Source organism: Prosopis cineraria, unplaced genomic scaffold, assembly GCF_029017545.1.
Source record: "Prosopis cineraria cultivar Desert tree isolate PC_DT_omini unplaced genomic scaffold, ASM2901754v1 PC13, whole genome shotgun sequence".
NCBI classification, from domain to species: domain Eukaryota; kingdom Viridiplantae; phylum Streptophyta; class Magnoliopsida; order Fabales; family Fabaceae; genus Prosopis; species Prosopis cineraria.
Window position 1 is genome coordinate 1114443 of NW_026555344.1, and position 13991 is coordinate 1128433.

General features: G+C 34.9%; 1 protein-coding gene across 11 annotated transcripts; it reads right to left on the reverse strand.

Moving 5' to 3' along the window:
- Positions 1 to 3946: 3946 nt before the first annotated feature.
- On the reverse strand, positions 3947 to 13751 carry LOC129290599 (SKP1-like protein 21). Of its 11 annotated transcripts, none has more exons than XM_054927419.1 (11): positions 13418 to 13751; positions 12516 to 12606; positions 12082 to 12171; positions 10709 to 10918; positions 9481 to 9705; positions 9180 to 9371; positions 8983 to 9093; positions 8689 to 8779; positions 7781 to 7881; positions 7480 to 7646; positions 3947 to 5022 (listed from the first exon to the last, which is right to left on the reverse strand). In XM_054927419.1, exons 4-11 carry the CDS (start codon positions 10742 to 10744, stop codon positions 4860 to 4862), a joined length of 1086 nt encoding a protein of 361 aa, XP_054783394.1. In that variant the 5' UTR covers positions 10745 to 10918; positions 12082 to 12171; positions 12516 to 12606; positions 13418 to 13751; the 3' UTR covers positions 3947 to 4859. The 11 variants fall into 11 exon arrangements, 7 of the variants coding, with proteins under 7 accessions (XP_054783394.1, XP_054783392.1, XP_054783395.1 ...); XM_054927417.1 differs by having other exon boundaries at positions 12516 to 12719; XM_054927420.1 differs by lacking the exons at positions 12082 to 12171; positions 12516 to 12606 and having other exon boundaries at positions 3947 to 4265; positions 4886 to 5022.
- Between the last annotated feature and the right edge of the window lie 240 nt (positions 13752 to 13991).

The following is a 13991-nucleotide window of genomic DNA, read 5'->3' on the forward strand; positions in this document are numbered from 1 at the left end:
TTTTAATGTTTAAATAAGAAAATGACTTAAAATTAAGTTTAAAATATTAGCTACTCCTAAACAAATACTCCAAGAATACGAGTGACATTATTAAATGGGTTAAAGTGAAAAGCCACCTCAAAAATATTGCATGAGGGGCAATTAGTATTTTTAATTCTTAAAAAGTGCAATATTTCCCCTGACCTTTCAAAAAAAAAAAAAAAACAATGCCCCAATCTCAACGGATTATATTTATTGATAGTGAATGAGTTATATTTGACTCTGAAAGGTTTTGTTGGCTAAGCACTTGGCATATGTAGCATCCATGTGCTTGAGGGAAATAAAAATCAGCAAACCACGACCAAAATAAAAAGAAAAAACCAAATCTAAAAACCAAGTCTAAAATTTAAAAAGGAAAGAAAAAAGGGATGGTGATGGAGCTTGGATTTGAGGAAATGGAAAAGGCTGTCCAGTATGGGTGTGAAAGGAGATGCAAGATGGATATTAATGAAGTGAAGAAGGCGATGAAAGTAGCGTTAGGGGAAAGAGTTTAGAGGAGGAAGTAGGGAGACAAGTATCAGGCAAGGTTGGAAGCAGAGGATTGGGGATTGGAAAAAGGGATGACGAGGACAATGAGGATGATGGTTTAACAATGGGTTTCGGGCCATTCTCCAATGAGGTATTTCGTTGATCTGAACGCCAAGATCAAATTTTTGTTTACCCTCCTTTTATTTTCTGGGTAAAAATCCTTTTATTTTCTTTCATCGCATTGATCTCACGCATCACTTTGAAGAAATGAAACACAAAGGGTGGCGATATCATTAACCACTCAAAATCCAAAGCCATTTAGTCAGTCTAGATCATCTAAGCATGAAGTCCATATCCTTCTTTTGGTTTTTCTCTACTTGGCCATAGTAATCTTCTTATGACTTCAGATTCACCCATCCTATATAAAAATCAAACCAAACCCTCAACAATATTTTTTGGTCTTGACCGAACTTCAATATTGGAACTGGAAGAATCTTCGACATGCAAGGTCCATCGACCCTGACAATTTCAAGATGCAGGGTTGGCTTGGTAGTTGTGTTTTTTAGATGTGATTTTTTTTCATTTTTGTTCAAATATTTTGTTCTAGTTCAATGTTCTTGATTTGTTGTGTCTGTTTGGTATTGCTTCCTTGTTCATGTTGACCAAGGATTGGGTTGTGATGAGGAAGTAGAGCCAATATATCTGATTCTTCCTCTTTTTTAATTTTTATTTTTTTTATAATATGACATGTAACTGCCAATTATATACTTAGATTTCAATAAAATAAAAAAAAAAAGATGTGGATGACATGTGGACATGCCACCTAAACTTAATAAAATCAATTAATAGTCAAACGTTTACTTCTATTAAAATTAGGCAACATTACATTATTTTTAAATGGTGAATGGCATAGTGTACTTTTTAAAACTTTAAGATATCAATAACACCTTATGAAAAAAAATTCAAGAGTGAATTTATACCTTAACCTTTATTAAATTCTAATTGGGCATCCATTAAAATGCCACATAGAGTGTTGCGGGTACAATTTTTTTGTTTAAAAAAATTGGTTAACAAGCGCATTAACAACATCGTAGAAATGGATTTGTTTTTAAATGTTTTAGGAGAGAAATGATCCAAAATCAAATTCAGGATACCCACAAATCTGACATGAAAACTTCAAGAAAAAAAATGACCTCTAACTCATTTTTTTAAATTGCTTTTTTAACTATAAAACATTTTAAAAAATTGTCGGCAATTTGTTGTTATTTCTATGGAATGGTGTCCAGTCCATGTAATGATAATATTAATATATCCTTTTTCATTAAAAACTTATATGTGGACAATATTTGTTTGATGTTAATCTAGGTAGAGGAGAAACAAGCAATAATAGTAGAAGGACACTATATCTTAATTCAAAATCTCAAGATTTAAATTTATACAAGTTTCTATCTTTTAGGGTTAACCCTATTTTATGGGCTTTAAATGGTGTGATACCCACAAATCCTTGTTATAGTTAGGCCAGTCTCATTTTAAGACTCACATGTGTGCGAAGTAATGGACTTACAAGCCTCAATTAAAACTAGGTTTTAGTACCATTTGTTAAGAATGAGGAGTGATTGCCAGGGAATGAGGGAGAGGAGAAACAAGCAAGATTAGCTAAAAGATGCCATGTCTTAACTCAAAACCTCAATGCTCAATCTTTCTCTTTTACTTTATATTAGTTATTAAATTTAAATTTATCCGATATAAGACTTCTTACATTGGCATAACTCTACTCATATTTGAATAACATAACATTTCATGTGAGAAATTTAGGCAAGAATAGTGAGAAAATATATTCCGTGAGAAAGAATTATTGTTCACTCCAATTAAAGATGTGGCTTAATATTAAAAATTTAAACTTCATACTTTGAATAAAGTCATATTCAATAAAAGAATACATGTACATAGATTATCCAAAAGATAAAAAGGAATTCATGCACGTGAAAATGGGTGATTCATCTTAATTAACCACCATGATTGATAGCTTTATGCAATTAACTGTTGCCCAAGAATTACATAATATTATTTTGGCTTAAAGACCATTTTCTCTCCTAATTTTTTTTCAGGAATTCTAAACACCCTATATTAAAGAGTAGGGCAATTCCCCTTGAACAATTTTTACAAAAGCAAAACCATCCTTCTATCAAAGACCCATCAATTTCTTTGTTATCTATTGATGTGAAATAATTGTAAAGCCCACACATTGTGATAACAAAGCATTTTGACCATATGATGTGGGCTACAAGAGTTGAAAGTGACAGGACAAAGCTTGATTTTAGTAACGAAATGGCAACAAAATGAATCAAAATACCTTGCTAACATTGTTTGTTGGTCCCATAACTATTTCACATTAGCAAATGATGGATCTTTGATAAAAGGGCGATTTTACTCCTAAAAAAATTGTTTATAAGTGATATTGCTCCACCTTTTAATACAAGATATCAGGCACTCTTGGAAAAAAAATTAAAAGAAAAAATGGTCTTCAGGCTTGTTATTTTTGTCACTCTTGAGATGTGGGATCTTTAAGTTAGAATAGATCACTTGTTAGATAGTTTTATAATCCCTCCATAGATAATCTCCATGGTGTTGGAATTATACTCTAGAAAATACAATTACCTCTTATACAGTTTCTTTTCATCTAGAAATTGTTGCATCTATCTTTATCACTTTTAAAATGGGGAGAATTATGTTAAAGTCCTATATTAAGAAATTAATTACTATAAGGTTTATTGACAACTGAATTAAAACCATTGACAACTAATTGCATTGTCAATAACCTTAATTCAATTATTAATCGACCTTGTAGTAATTACTTTTCTTATGTAAAACCTATATGTAATTCTCCTTTAAGATATTGAAAGCTCATCACTTGAATCTAAAAAAGAAAGCTCATCACTCGAACATCTTCTTGACCTTTTGGGTGATAGATCCCCAAGACACTTGACTATCTTTTCATCTCATATTCTTATATTAAAGCTATATATTGCATGGCGCTTTGTCTATTCGGTTAGCTTCTCTTGAATAGCAGGACATTATCAATTGGATTTCTACTATATTCCCTTTTGAACACTAATCCCAACCAAGGGTAAGCACTTGACCAGAACAAGAGATATGGGGGGAAGTTGAGAAGAGGCTCAACTTTAAATCCATCATTGAGTATATACAGGAGTCAGGGGAGATGGTAGATGTAATATCTAATCTCGTGCACATGGATGGATTGTCAGAATGTATGCACTTATACGCACAAAATTAGACAACCTAAAGCCTTTCATGATAACATATATGCATATAAATACAAAATATGTATACACACAATATATATCTATATCTTATATATATATATATATATAAACAAATATTACACCTTTCTGACAACCTAAAATCAATATTTCTGATATCAACACAAAAAGGGGACAAAATATATTAACTAGATATTCAGAGTTCAGACAGAGTAACTGATTTAAAAGGCTCGGTGAGCTGCTGATATAAATGTAACTCATACAAAGCTCGGAGAATAATATTCTTATTCCCATAAAGTACAACAGAATACCCCTAGAATCAAATTGCAACTGGGCCAAGCACCACCGGCGAACTCCAAAGAATAAAATAAATTATAATAACTGACATGAAACACTTTTCTACGCCTATCAGCATCTCTCAAAATTGTCGAGCCGCATTCGGCCATTCTGCGAGGAGTCATTTCCACGAGTCCAGTCCTGTACATGGAAAAGAATCAAAGTTGTGTATAACACGACCACAACCAACGAAATATACATGGAATCCTATCTCTCAGGAACATAGAAGCATCAGTTAAAAGTGCTAATGCTAAAGTGCCAAATTACATACCGAAAGTCTTTAATCCATGAAGTTCAAGAGCTTTTTACGATAATACCATCTCTCTATTTAGGAATATTCAAAGATTCATTAGGCCATACTCAGAAGGTAAATATATAAAATCGCCCAGAAACAGCAATAATGACACGTCAAGATGTATAACTAGATCTGGAAAAGAAAAACAGATCTATAGGTAGGGCATAGTATAACGCAGTGTCACTCTAGACCCGACACAGGAGTGTAGAGTACAGACTAATGTGCACAATTTCAGAAACAATGCTAAACCATGTCATCAACTCAAGTAGATCAAAACCTAGAAAGGAAAGGGAAATGAATATTGAAAAGGAATAGGAAAGCAAGGATCAAAGTAATCTATGTACCCAATCACTTTTCAGCTAAAACTGAATTAAAAGCACAAGGATATTTAAGATCTCAACAGTTAAGCTAGGAAGCATAATCACGTGAAAATAAAAATATCAAAGCAAGAAAACGCAAGTCATACAGTCATGTCGCCTTAGAAAACTGGTCCCATTGGTGGAAAAAAAAATTGTTTTCCTCTCGTGCCCTGATGAAGACAAAAGTTCTTGCATCCTCTCTGGCCAGTCTGAATTCAATATGCGTTTAAAATCTTCCACTTCCCTGCAACAAAAGGTACCATGAAAATAAGATTTTAGTATCTTATTTAAATAGCACGATTGTGTAACAGAATAACTAGTTAAAGTAGCTAGAATCATGCATAGACAAAGGACCTATAAGGACATATGTGCTGAGAGATCTGAATAGTAGTCATACATTTGTCCTTTCTCAGAACCCTTTATGGCCCCTAGGAGCCAGGAACTTGATCACAAAAAGAGAAAAAAAAAAATTGTTGGGGGGGGGGGCGAAGATGAGAGAATAGGCTCAACTTTAACACCATCATTGAGTCTATGCGACCAATAATGGAGTATAACACAAGAGTTAGGGAAAATGCTAGATGTAATGTCTGTGCATGAGACATACATGATGGATGTGGCATCAAACATGTATCACCTGATGACCAATGGGAATTGGGACACCATGGGGGTGTCATCAAGCATGCTCAACAGTCAAGCTTCTCCCCAATTTGGGTCCCATAATAGGATGCATCATCTTGTTGTGAGGCCACCTAACTCATTCCCAACTGGGAAGTTTTATATCGGTTATAGAAGGCTCAATGAAGAGATAATCAAGAACAAATTCATTATCCCCATTGTAAAGGAATTGGATTAGTATAGGTTGCCGTCAGATAAGGATGAAGAAGGAAGATACTCGATGGCCAAAGTTGCTTCCTTTGGCTAAATTGTGATACAAAAAACACATCTAACCACTTAGTTATAGGCATGGCACCATATCCCAACCCTAACCAACTTCCTTACTTGGCTGGTGAATTGAGAAACGGGGTAGTGGACAGAAACTGCACAGCCAAACACAAATTTGAGATGGAGTTCACAGTAAGAGACCAGGTTTATCTAAAACTTAACCCCTTCAGAAGGAACCCCACTCGTTACTCTTTTCAAAAGCCTGCAACTAAGTATTCCGTGCCTCATCCAGTCATCAAGAAAAGTAGTGAAGGCTGCATGTGAGTACAATTACTAGATGATTCCAGAGGATACATCATTTCCCTTGTTTTTGTTGTCAAAGAAAGAAGCTGAAAATGGGCCTCCAGTAAGCAAAAGCCTGCTATAAGTGGATGATTCAAACGCAGTTCCTGCCATACAAACAACAACAACAACAACAAGCCTTTATTCCACTAGGTGGGGTCAGCAACATGAATTGCAAGACGCCATTATGCTCTATCATTTATCAAGTTTTTAGGAATATTATTAATTAAGAAATAGCATTCAACAACTTCCAAGAGTGTTCTCCTAGGCCTTCCTTTACCCCTCTTAATCAGGCTCAAAGTTATATGTTCCACTCTTCTCACTGGTGCCTCCCATGGTCTTCTTTGCACATGCCCAAACCATTTCAACCGATTTTCTACCATTTTTCTTCAATAGGTGCTACCCTCACTTTTTCATGTACGTGCTCATTTCGAATTTTATCTTTACGTGTATGTCCGCACATCCATCGTAACATTCTCATCTCTGTTACTCCAACTTTAGTTCCTGCCATAGCATGAGGAAATAATAACTAGGAAGGTAGTGCAAAGAAGGAAACATCCCAGTTCCCACCCATTAACAAAAAAGTGGGAACATGCTAGATTGGAAGGTCTTCCTGCACTTCAACAGTAGTTTCCTCACTTCAACACTAGCACCTATTCCAGGAAGAACCTTTAAGGTCAAGGGTCTCTATAGGGTGACTGATAGGTGTACATTAGCCTCATGTATAGATGGAGGACCTATAAGAGCAGGCTATGAATTCTTGAGAGATCTGAATAAATCATATATTCATTCTTTCCCGATATTATTCTGGCATCCCTAACAATCATGCAAACATCTATTCTATCAAATTATTATCTTATTTTACCTAAAATGAAATTTATAAAAAAGGCGAACACACCAATAGGGAAACCAACTAAAAAAATGTGATAAATATATTAGATAATAGGGTAAAAATAAGATATGAAATTAAATAATTGTAATACAATAAAGCATTAAATTAAAATAATAATAACTGCGGGCATCAGAGACTGAGAAAAACCTTTGCATAGGGAAAATTGGGCCAACTCAATGAACATATATAACATTGAAGAGAAAACCAGGTACCAGGCTGCAAAAGTACAAAGTAAAAGCAGACGCTGCATGTGTGACATTTTATTATATTCAGTTTCGTGACATCTGTAAATGCACTGTAATGGATACAAACACCACTTTATCATTACAAATTGTATTTGGTCATTGTCATGTCTCCCAGTCCCACAAGAAGAATGCCAACTCGTAATGCCATGCTCAACCAGCAATGGATAATATGAAAACAGAATTAATAATCACAGCACACAGTTTCATAATTCTAGATTCTTGTCTTGCGCATACCATATGTTCTAGATAAAAGCCATTGGGCAATTTTAATGACCACGAGCCAGAATAAAATCTAATGAACATTGCCTGACTAAAGCATTGCACAAAGAATTAGCTCCACCTGTCAATTTTTTCCTGTAGTGCAGGATCGATCTCATCGTCTATCTCACCATCATCAAACTCAGCCTTATGAACAAGGGTGTCATTCTCCGTATCATGCAAATTTGAGGTCTCACCAATTCTATCAGCTTCAGCACTTTGGCATCTGATGTCATGACCATTTGATTCCTATTCAGGAAAAAAGGAAAAACAGAATTTCAATGATGATTTTGAGCATTTACTGTGTTCAATAAAGCACAACAGAATACAACCCAAAACAATAAATTAATTAAACAGCAAGACAACAGAATATATACACTGACCTCCTTAAGTTCAGAAGTCTCCTCTAAAGAAGAATTCTTCTGTTGATCTTTTTTTCTCCGGTTCTTCTTTTTATTTTTGGAAGTTTTGATTCCCTTTGGATCTGTGACGGAATTCCATGCCCTCAGTGAGAGACGTAATAAAATATAAGACGGGGAAAAAAATAGAGGCTATAAATCCCAACAAATCCTCAAAGAAACTGACATATTCAAAATCCACTAAATGGCAAAGGCTTATATAACATGCGCACAAGGAGATGAGCAACAAAAACCATCACTTCGCATACTGTGTCAAGGTCATACAATAGTCTTTATCATAATAGTACTTGTTGATTCAAACGTTCTCTTTCATTGGAGTTCATGTCTATATAATTTATTTCCATGAATTTCACTAAAACTTCAGGTCCTAGAAACAAATTCCAAAATCCAATATGTAACAAGTGAGAATGTCAGTGATTGCAACTTTTAACTCTTAAAATATTCTTTCCTTTAGAGGTAAGCTGCAGTTTCAAAAAATGTTATGGCCAAACTGGTGTAAATTCTGTTTAACACTTTAAAACTCCAGCATCAAAGCCGTGCCTAAAACTCTCCAGAAAGAAGGGGGCCAATATGAATAACCAAAACACTTTACCTATTCTTTCCTAAATTTGGTGGAGAATGGTGTTTTTTATCAAAATGGTATAGTCTGTATGATGCTGTTGGTGTGGTCATAGCCAACAGTAACATGATTATTTTGGGCTCATACGGGATTTACTACAGTCAAACTGGTTTTCTCTTAGCCCTTCATTCTTTGATAAACTAATGATTTTTATTAAGAAGAAAAATACAAATGAGTACAACCGGGTCTTCTTCAAGGTGAAGGTTGAGCTTGAAAATCACAATAAAACAAAAGATACAATAAAAAAATCCACCTCTACCACTTCCATTTATAAAGGACAAAAGGTCATCAACTGAACGCTTATCTACACATTCATCTGCACACTCGTCATCAACTTCAACATTCTGAAACACAAGGAATAAATCTAATTAAAATCAACATTCATACGTTATAGGGCATGAATATTTGTGCAAGAGTACATGTGCACAGTTATCAACAACAAACGCTCAATTCAACATGAAATTGTCAATAAAGGATAAGGATTACATTCAGCAGTGTGACACATAGTAGCATGTGAGTTGCAAAGTATAAAACAAAACTCCATCACCTTTAACCTTTCACGCTCTCTAAGCTCCTTCCTCTTCTTGGCATACAAACGGTTCAACAGTCTGATCCTTGGATCATCAGTTGTGTTTTTCAAAGGCTCCAATTTTTCTTCCTGTAACAAAAGAACAAGTGAGAAATGAAAACTGAAAATCAAAGAAGATATAAGCGCCATACTTAGTTCTCACAAGCACCAGACACCTCTGTTAGATCATCAGGCAAATGAAATATCTCACGTATCTCCTCAGGTGTTTTCCCTTCAATTATTCGAGCAAGCGCACGACTGGTAAGATCAACCAATGGCTTCAGCTGAAGGCTGTCAGCAGCAGATGTCAACTCACACAGCTTTTTGGTGTCCATCCGAACAAATTTTTCATCAAAGCACTTTCGTTCCTAGACAAGAAAACTACCCAAAAGTAATCATCCTTGACATTCATTGTCGTCAGCTCAATTATCTCGCCTGAAGATAACAACACTAAAGTATTGTAGAAACAGGTAAAACCTTGTTTGAGCGCCCTGGTACTTGATGAAATCGGCAATAGTCAAGGATTAAGCTTAAAAGAACAGGACTAACTCGTTGAGGAAGACATATGGCACAATTCTTGGATGATCCCATCCCTTTTTGTATTATTTCATGACATATAAGAGGGCAAAACTTTGCAACTTCTTGTTCCACTTGTTGAATGGAACCATCAGAAATCTGAAGCCAGACATAGGCTTTTGTCATCTGAAAATTTAAATTAGCGCCAGTATTGTTTCAGTATCAATGTGGAAGAAGCAACCACAAAATTCTCTGGGGAGCACACCTCCTAAAATAAGAGCATGACAATGGGGTATTTCCATATAAGGCAAGTTGACAAATGTTCATAAGAAAATCACAGTTTCATCAAGGCTTCTGTTTCCCTAAATAGCCTAATATGGGATCTCAGGGAATCATGAAAGTTATCACAGATTACACAAAAGATTGGTTTTGGGTTTAAGGAGAAAGAAAATAAAGGATTTGCATGAGCCATAATGAGACTTAACATGCCTAGCATTATTTTAAAAAAAAAAAAAGTAATAAGGTGAGATTATAATTTTGGAAAGTAAAATGTGTTGCTTATGTGCATCAACGCAACTAATATTTGACAACTAGCAAGGAACGTATAAAGTAAAATGTCCAAGAAATACAGGAGTGCATATTTAATCACCACTGAAACTCCCCATTATTTAAATCAATCAACCATAAAAGCGCACACTATCAATTTTTAATGCATGGTCCCAACCTATAATTTTTCCTTAAGAAAATAAATAAGAAAGTCAGACATAACCATATCACCACTAAACCTATTCCTTCAAGATTTAAAACTCAAGCTATTTCATATTCTTATCTGATAATAAAAACTCTCAAGTTTCACAAGTCAATAAAAACACACAGGATATAGGCTTAACTTCCATGTGTATAAAATCTACTTGGCATTTGAGGTGGAAAGTATTCAATGTTGTAAGAAAACTCAAAATCAAAAAACTAAAAAAGGCACATATGCGTTAAGTTCCTAGAAGAAATTAAAGTCATTAGCGAAAGTAATGACAATAAAGTATTTGAAGCTTACAACAAATAAATTACTGAACCAAATAAGATAAAATCACAAAACCAATGCACAGCCCAGAAGACAATGAAGTAAAGAAGGAAACCCCAGACATGTATGACTCACATCAATAAACATTGACTTATAGGAAAGGTGCCATACCTCAGGTTTAATAATTGCCATGTCAATTTCGGACATCTGAAAATTATTCGGAAAATAAAATATGTGGCTTTAGAAAGTTTGTTTTTATTGCAAGCAGTATACTCTGAAGCATGAATTTAAACTGTGATTCCACGGAACCAGTTATGATGACCACCCCAAAAAGGTCCCAGCAACATCACCAAAATGTGCATGTTCCATGAGCAAAACGATCTGCAGGGATGCACAAATTTCTATGTCATGGAATGTGAACTGGTGAGCAAAACTGGCACAATTTTGTGCAAAGCGTTTAAATGATAATGGTTTAGCACCTCTAAAATTCAAAGAAAAGAATGTAAAATTGAAGATAAAAGTCAACACGTGTGCACGTTAAGAAATGATAAGCACTCTACTAATACTTAGCTTGATAACTATAATTCAAAATTAGAATAGCCGCTTTATAACTTTAAGTCAGAATTAGAATAGCAATTGTCAATATACTGTCCATGTCACATAAATGATACTTTTCAATATGTTGTCTAAGAATCTTTTGACAATTGATTACTTCACCGCCCCATTGGAGCAAAGCTAACAAAGAAGTGCCTTGCAGAAAATTTAAGAGCCACTGTTAAGAAAGAAATGAAAGAACACATGCGTATTTTATTCACTGGACGTATTGATCAGAATACAAGTAGGGTGTTTATACTTCACTACCCTGAAGGTACCACTTCAGTTAATAACACAAGTTTTATTTATTTCTTAACATCCACTAACTGGGAAAAAAACAGAATATCAATTCTCATTTACTCATCATACAGCATTTACACGTAACAGCCACCTTAGACATCCCTGGAACAGTCCTCTTGGTAAAAAGTATGTTGTTGGCCCCCTAATGCACTCCACGGTAATGTCCTTTCTCCAAATTGAATATAGTAAGTTTTAGTTTGCACCCAAAATACTTAGCTTCATAACTATGATTCAAAATAGGAATAGCCGCTTTATAGCTATAAGTCAGACTTAGAATAGCAATTGTCAATATACTGGTCATGTCACATAAATGAATCTTTTCAATATGTTGTTTAAGAATATTCTGACAGTTGATTTCTTCACACACACCCCCCAACCACTGGAGCAAAGCTAATAGAGAAGGTGCCTTGTATAAAATTTAAGAGCCACTATTAAGAAAGAAATGAGAGAAATCGTGCATATTTTATTCACTAGACGCATTGATCAGAGTACAAGTAGGGTATTTAACTATTTATACTTCACTACCCTGAAGGCACTACTTCTGTTAACAACATAAGTTGTTATATTTATTTCCTAACATCCACTAGCTGACAAAAACAGAATCTCTTTGCCCATTTACTCATCATATAGCATTTACACGTAGCAGCCACCTTAGGCATCCCAGGAACAGTCCTCTTTGGCAAAAAGTATGTTGTTGGCCACCTAATGCGCTTCTTGGGAATGTCCTTAGTCCTCAGCATCTAGGTTGCATAGATACGGGTATGAGTATTCGATACGATATGGCATGATACGGGAATACAGCAAATTTAAAAAAGTTTAGGATACGGGTACAGAGATATTTATAATATATATTTCAACATTTTATGATATAAGTATAGGTATTTTGATTTTTAAATAAGAATTTTTAAAATAATATAAAGATATTTATAGTAATTAACTAAAATATTATGTGATTTTTTCAAGTTTTTAAGTGATATAGTAAAAAATTATTGAAAAAAATCATATCACAAATGTTAGAATATGGGATACGTATGCAGAAGTATCCTACAAGTATCAGATACGTATCGGATATGGGTATGTTTACTTTTTTGAAGTATCCATGCTACATAGCTCAGCGTCCCCAAACCATTCCAAGTAGGATGCCTAGGATCTGGCAGAGAGGAAACCACGAGGACCTTCAGGAGAAAGAATACTCATTCAGAACCACCTCAAAGTACTACTTTCTGCCATTCTTGAGATATTTGATCTTCCCTGCAACCTAGATTCTCCTTACACCACTACTCTCACACTAAAATATATCATAAAGTTAGATTTAGAGAAAGAAACATTTCTTTTCAATAACTATACATCACAGGTGGTTACAGATGCCAACTCATGCTTTAATTCTTTCGCATTAGCCAATTAAATTCTTTTATGATCAAGCAAATAAATTCACAATCAGCAACTATATCAACTTCCCAAAATTGCAATAATCATGTTTCCTGTAAGCAAGAATTCTAACGGTAATTTTTAGTGACTGGATCTGTCTAAGAACAGAGGAGTAAAAATAGAAACTATGGAAGTCTTCTTGAAAATAATTTAGGGTTATAAAGCCATTGTTAATTTCTTTCTCCTGCACCAGGAAGAAAACACAAGGACCTCTCACAACTCATGTTCCCGTAGCATAAAAATCACCCCATGACTAATCCCCGTGGTCTTTACAGAGGTTGAGGAAGAGTTCTGGATCATTCTTATCGCATCACAGTCATAATAAACATCCTCTTTGTCTATCAACCAAATTTCCAGCAACCGAGACAAAAGTAATTCAATACAAAACTAAAGACAAAAAAGAATGACCAGACAGCCCATAAATCGTTCACAGGAGCTCACAGCCCACTAATAATGGGCATAATGAACACGCTTCATCTCATTCTATTGATAAAATCCATTCAAGCCTTTATGAGTATGCAATAAAAAGAAATTTGCAAAGAGATTTGCAGCGCTTACGTGCGTTATGTGCCTCTTAAAGCGGGATTGCAGATGGGAAGCTATAAAATGGAGAATATTGGCAGTAGTCGGCGATGATAGAACGGATAGAAGAGGGATAATTTTTATTTCGACAATTGAAGAAAATATGAAGAAAAAAAAAATTCACGAACGAAATGGAGAACGTAGTTAGAGATAGAGTGAGAACGAGAGCTGGAAATCCGTGTCTCAGAATTTTACACTTCAGTTGTCAATGGCGAGCGACGAGACGAAGAGGTCCCGCGAAACGACGCCGCACTAGGTGAACCCGATTAGGTTTTCCGTTTAGGGAAATACATGAAGTAGGGGAGCCATTTCCAACCCTCCCCTCCAAAACCAAACCAAACCCACCCTTAATTGACTTCTGTTTGCCAAATTTGATTAATTTTTTATTATGATTTTGAAAATTCTGCTGTTTGATGGTTAATTTTAGCAAAATATAATTATAGGTTAAAAATCATATGGCTTTCAACCCAAGCAATTTTTTAAAACAGGCACGAACAAGGCCAAGAGTCTACTATCTATTGCTAGTACTTTTTTTAATCTATGTAAGGCT

Coding starts and splice junctions, on each gene's coding strand:
- LOC129290599 (XM_054927415.1), bottom strand. CDS start 10,744: ATGTCCGAAATTGACATGGCAATTATTAAACCTGAG. Junction 8,780..8,982: donor GAGAGCGTGAAAGGTTAAAG/GTGATGGAGTTT, acceptor CTTGTGTTTCAG/AATGTTGAAGTTGATGACGA. Junction 7,647..7,780: donor AGACTTCTGAACTTAAGGAG/GTCAGTGTATAT, acceptor TTTCCTGAATAG/GAATCAAATGGTCATGACAT.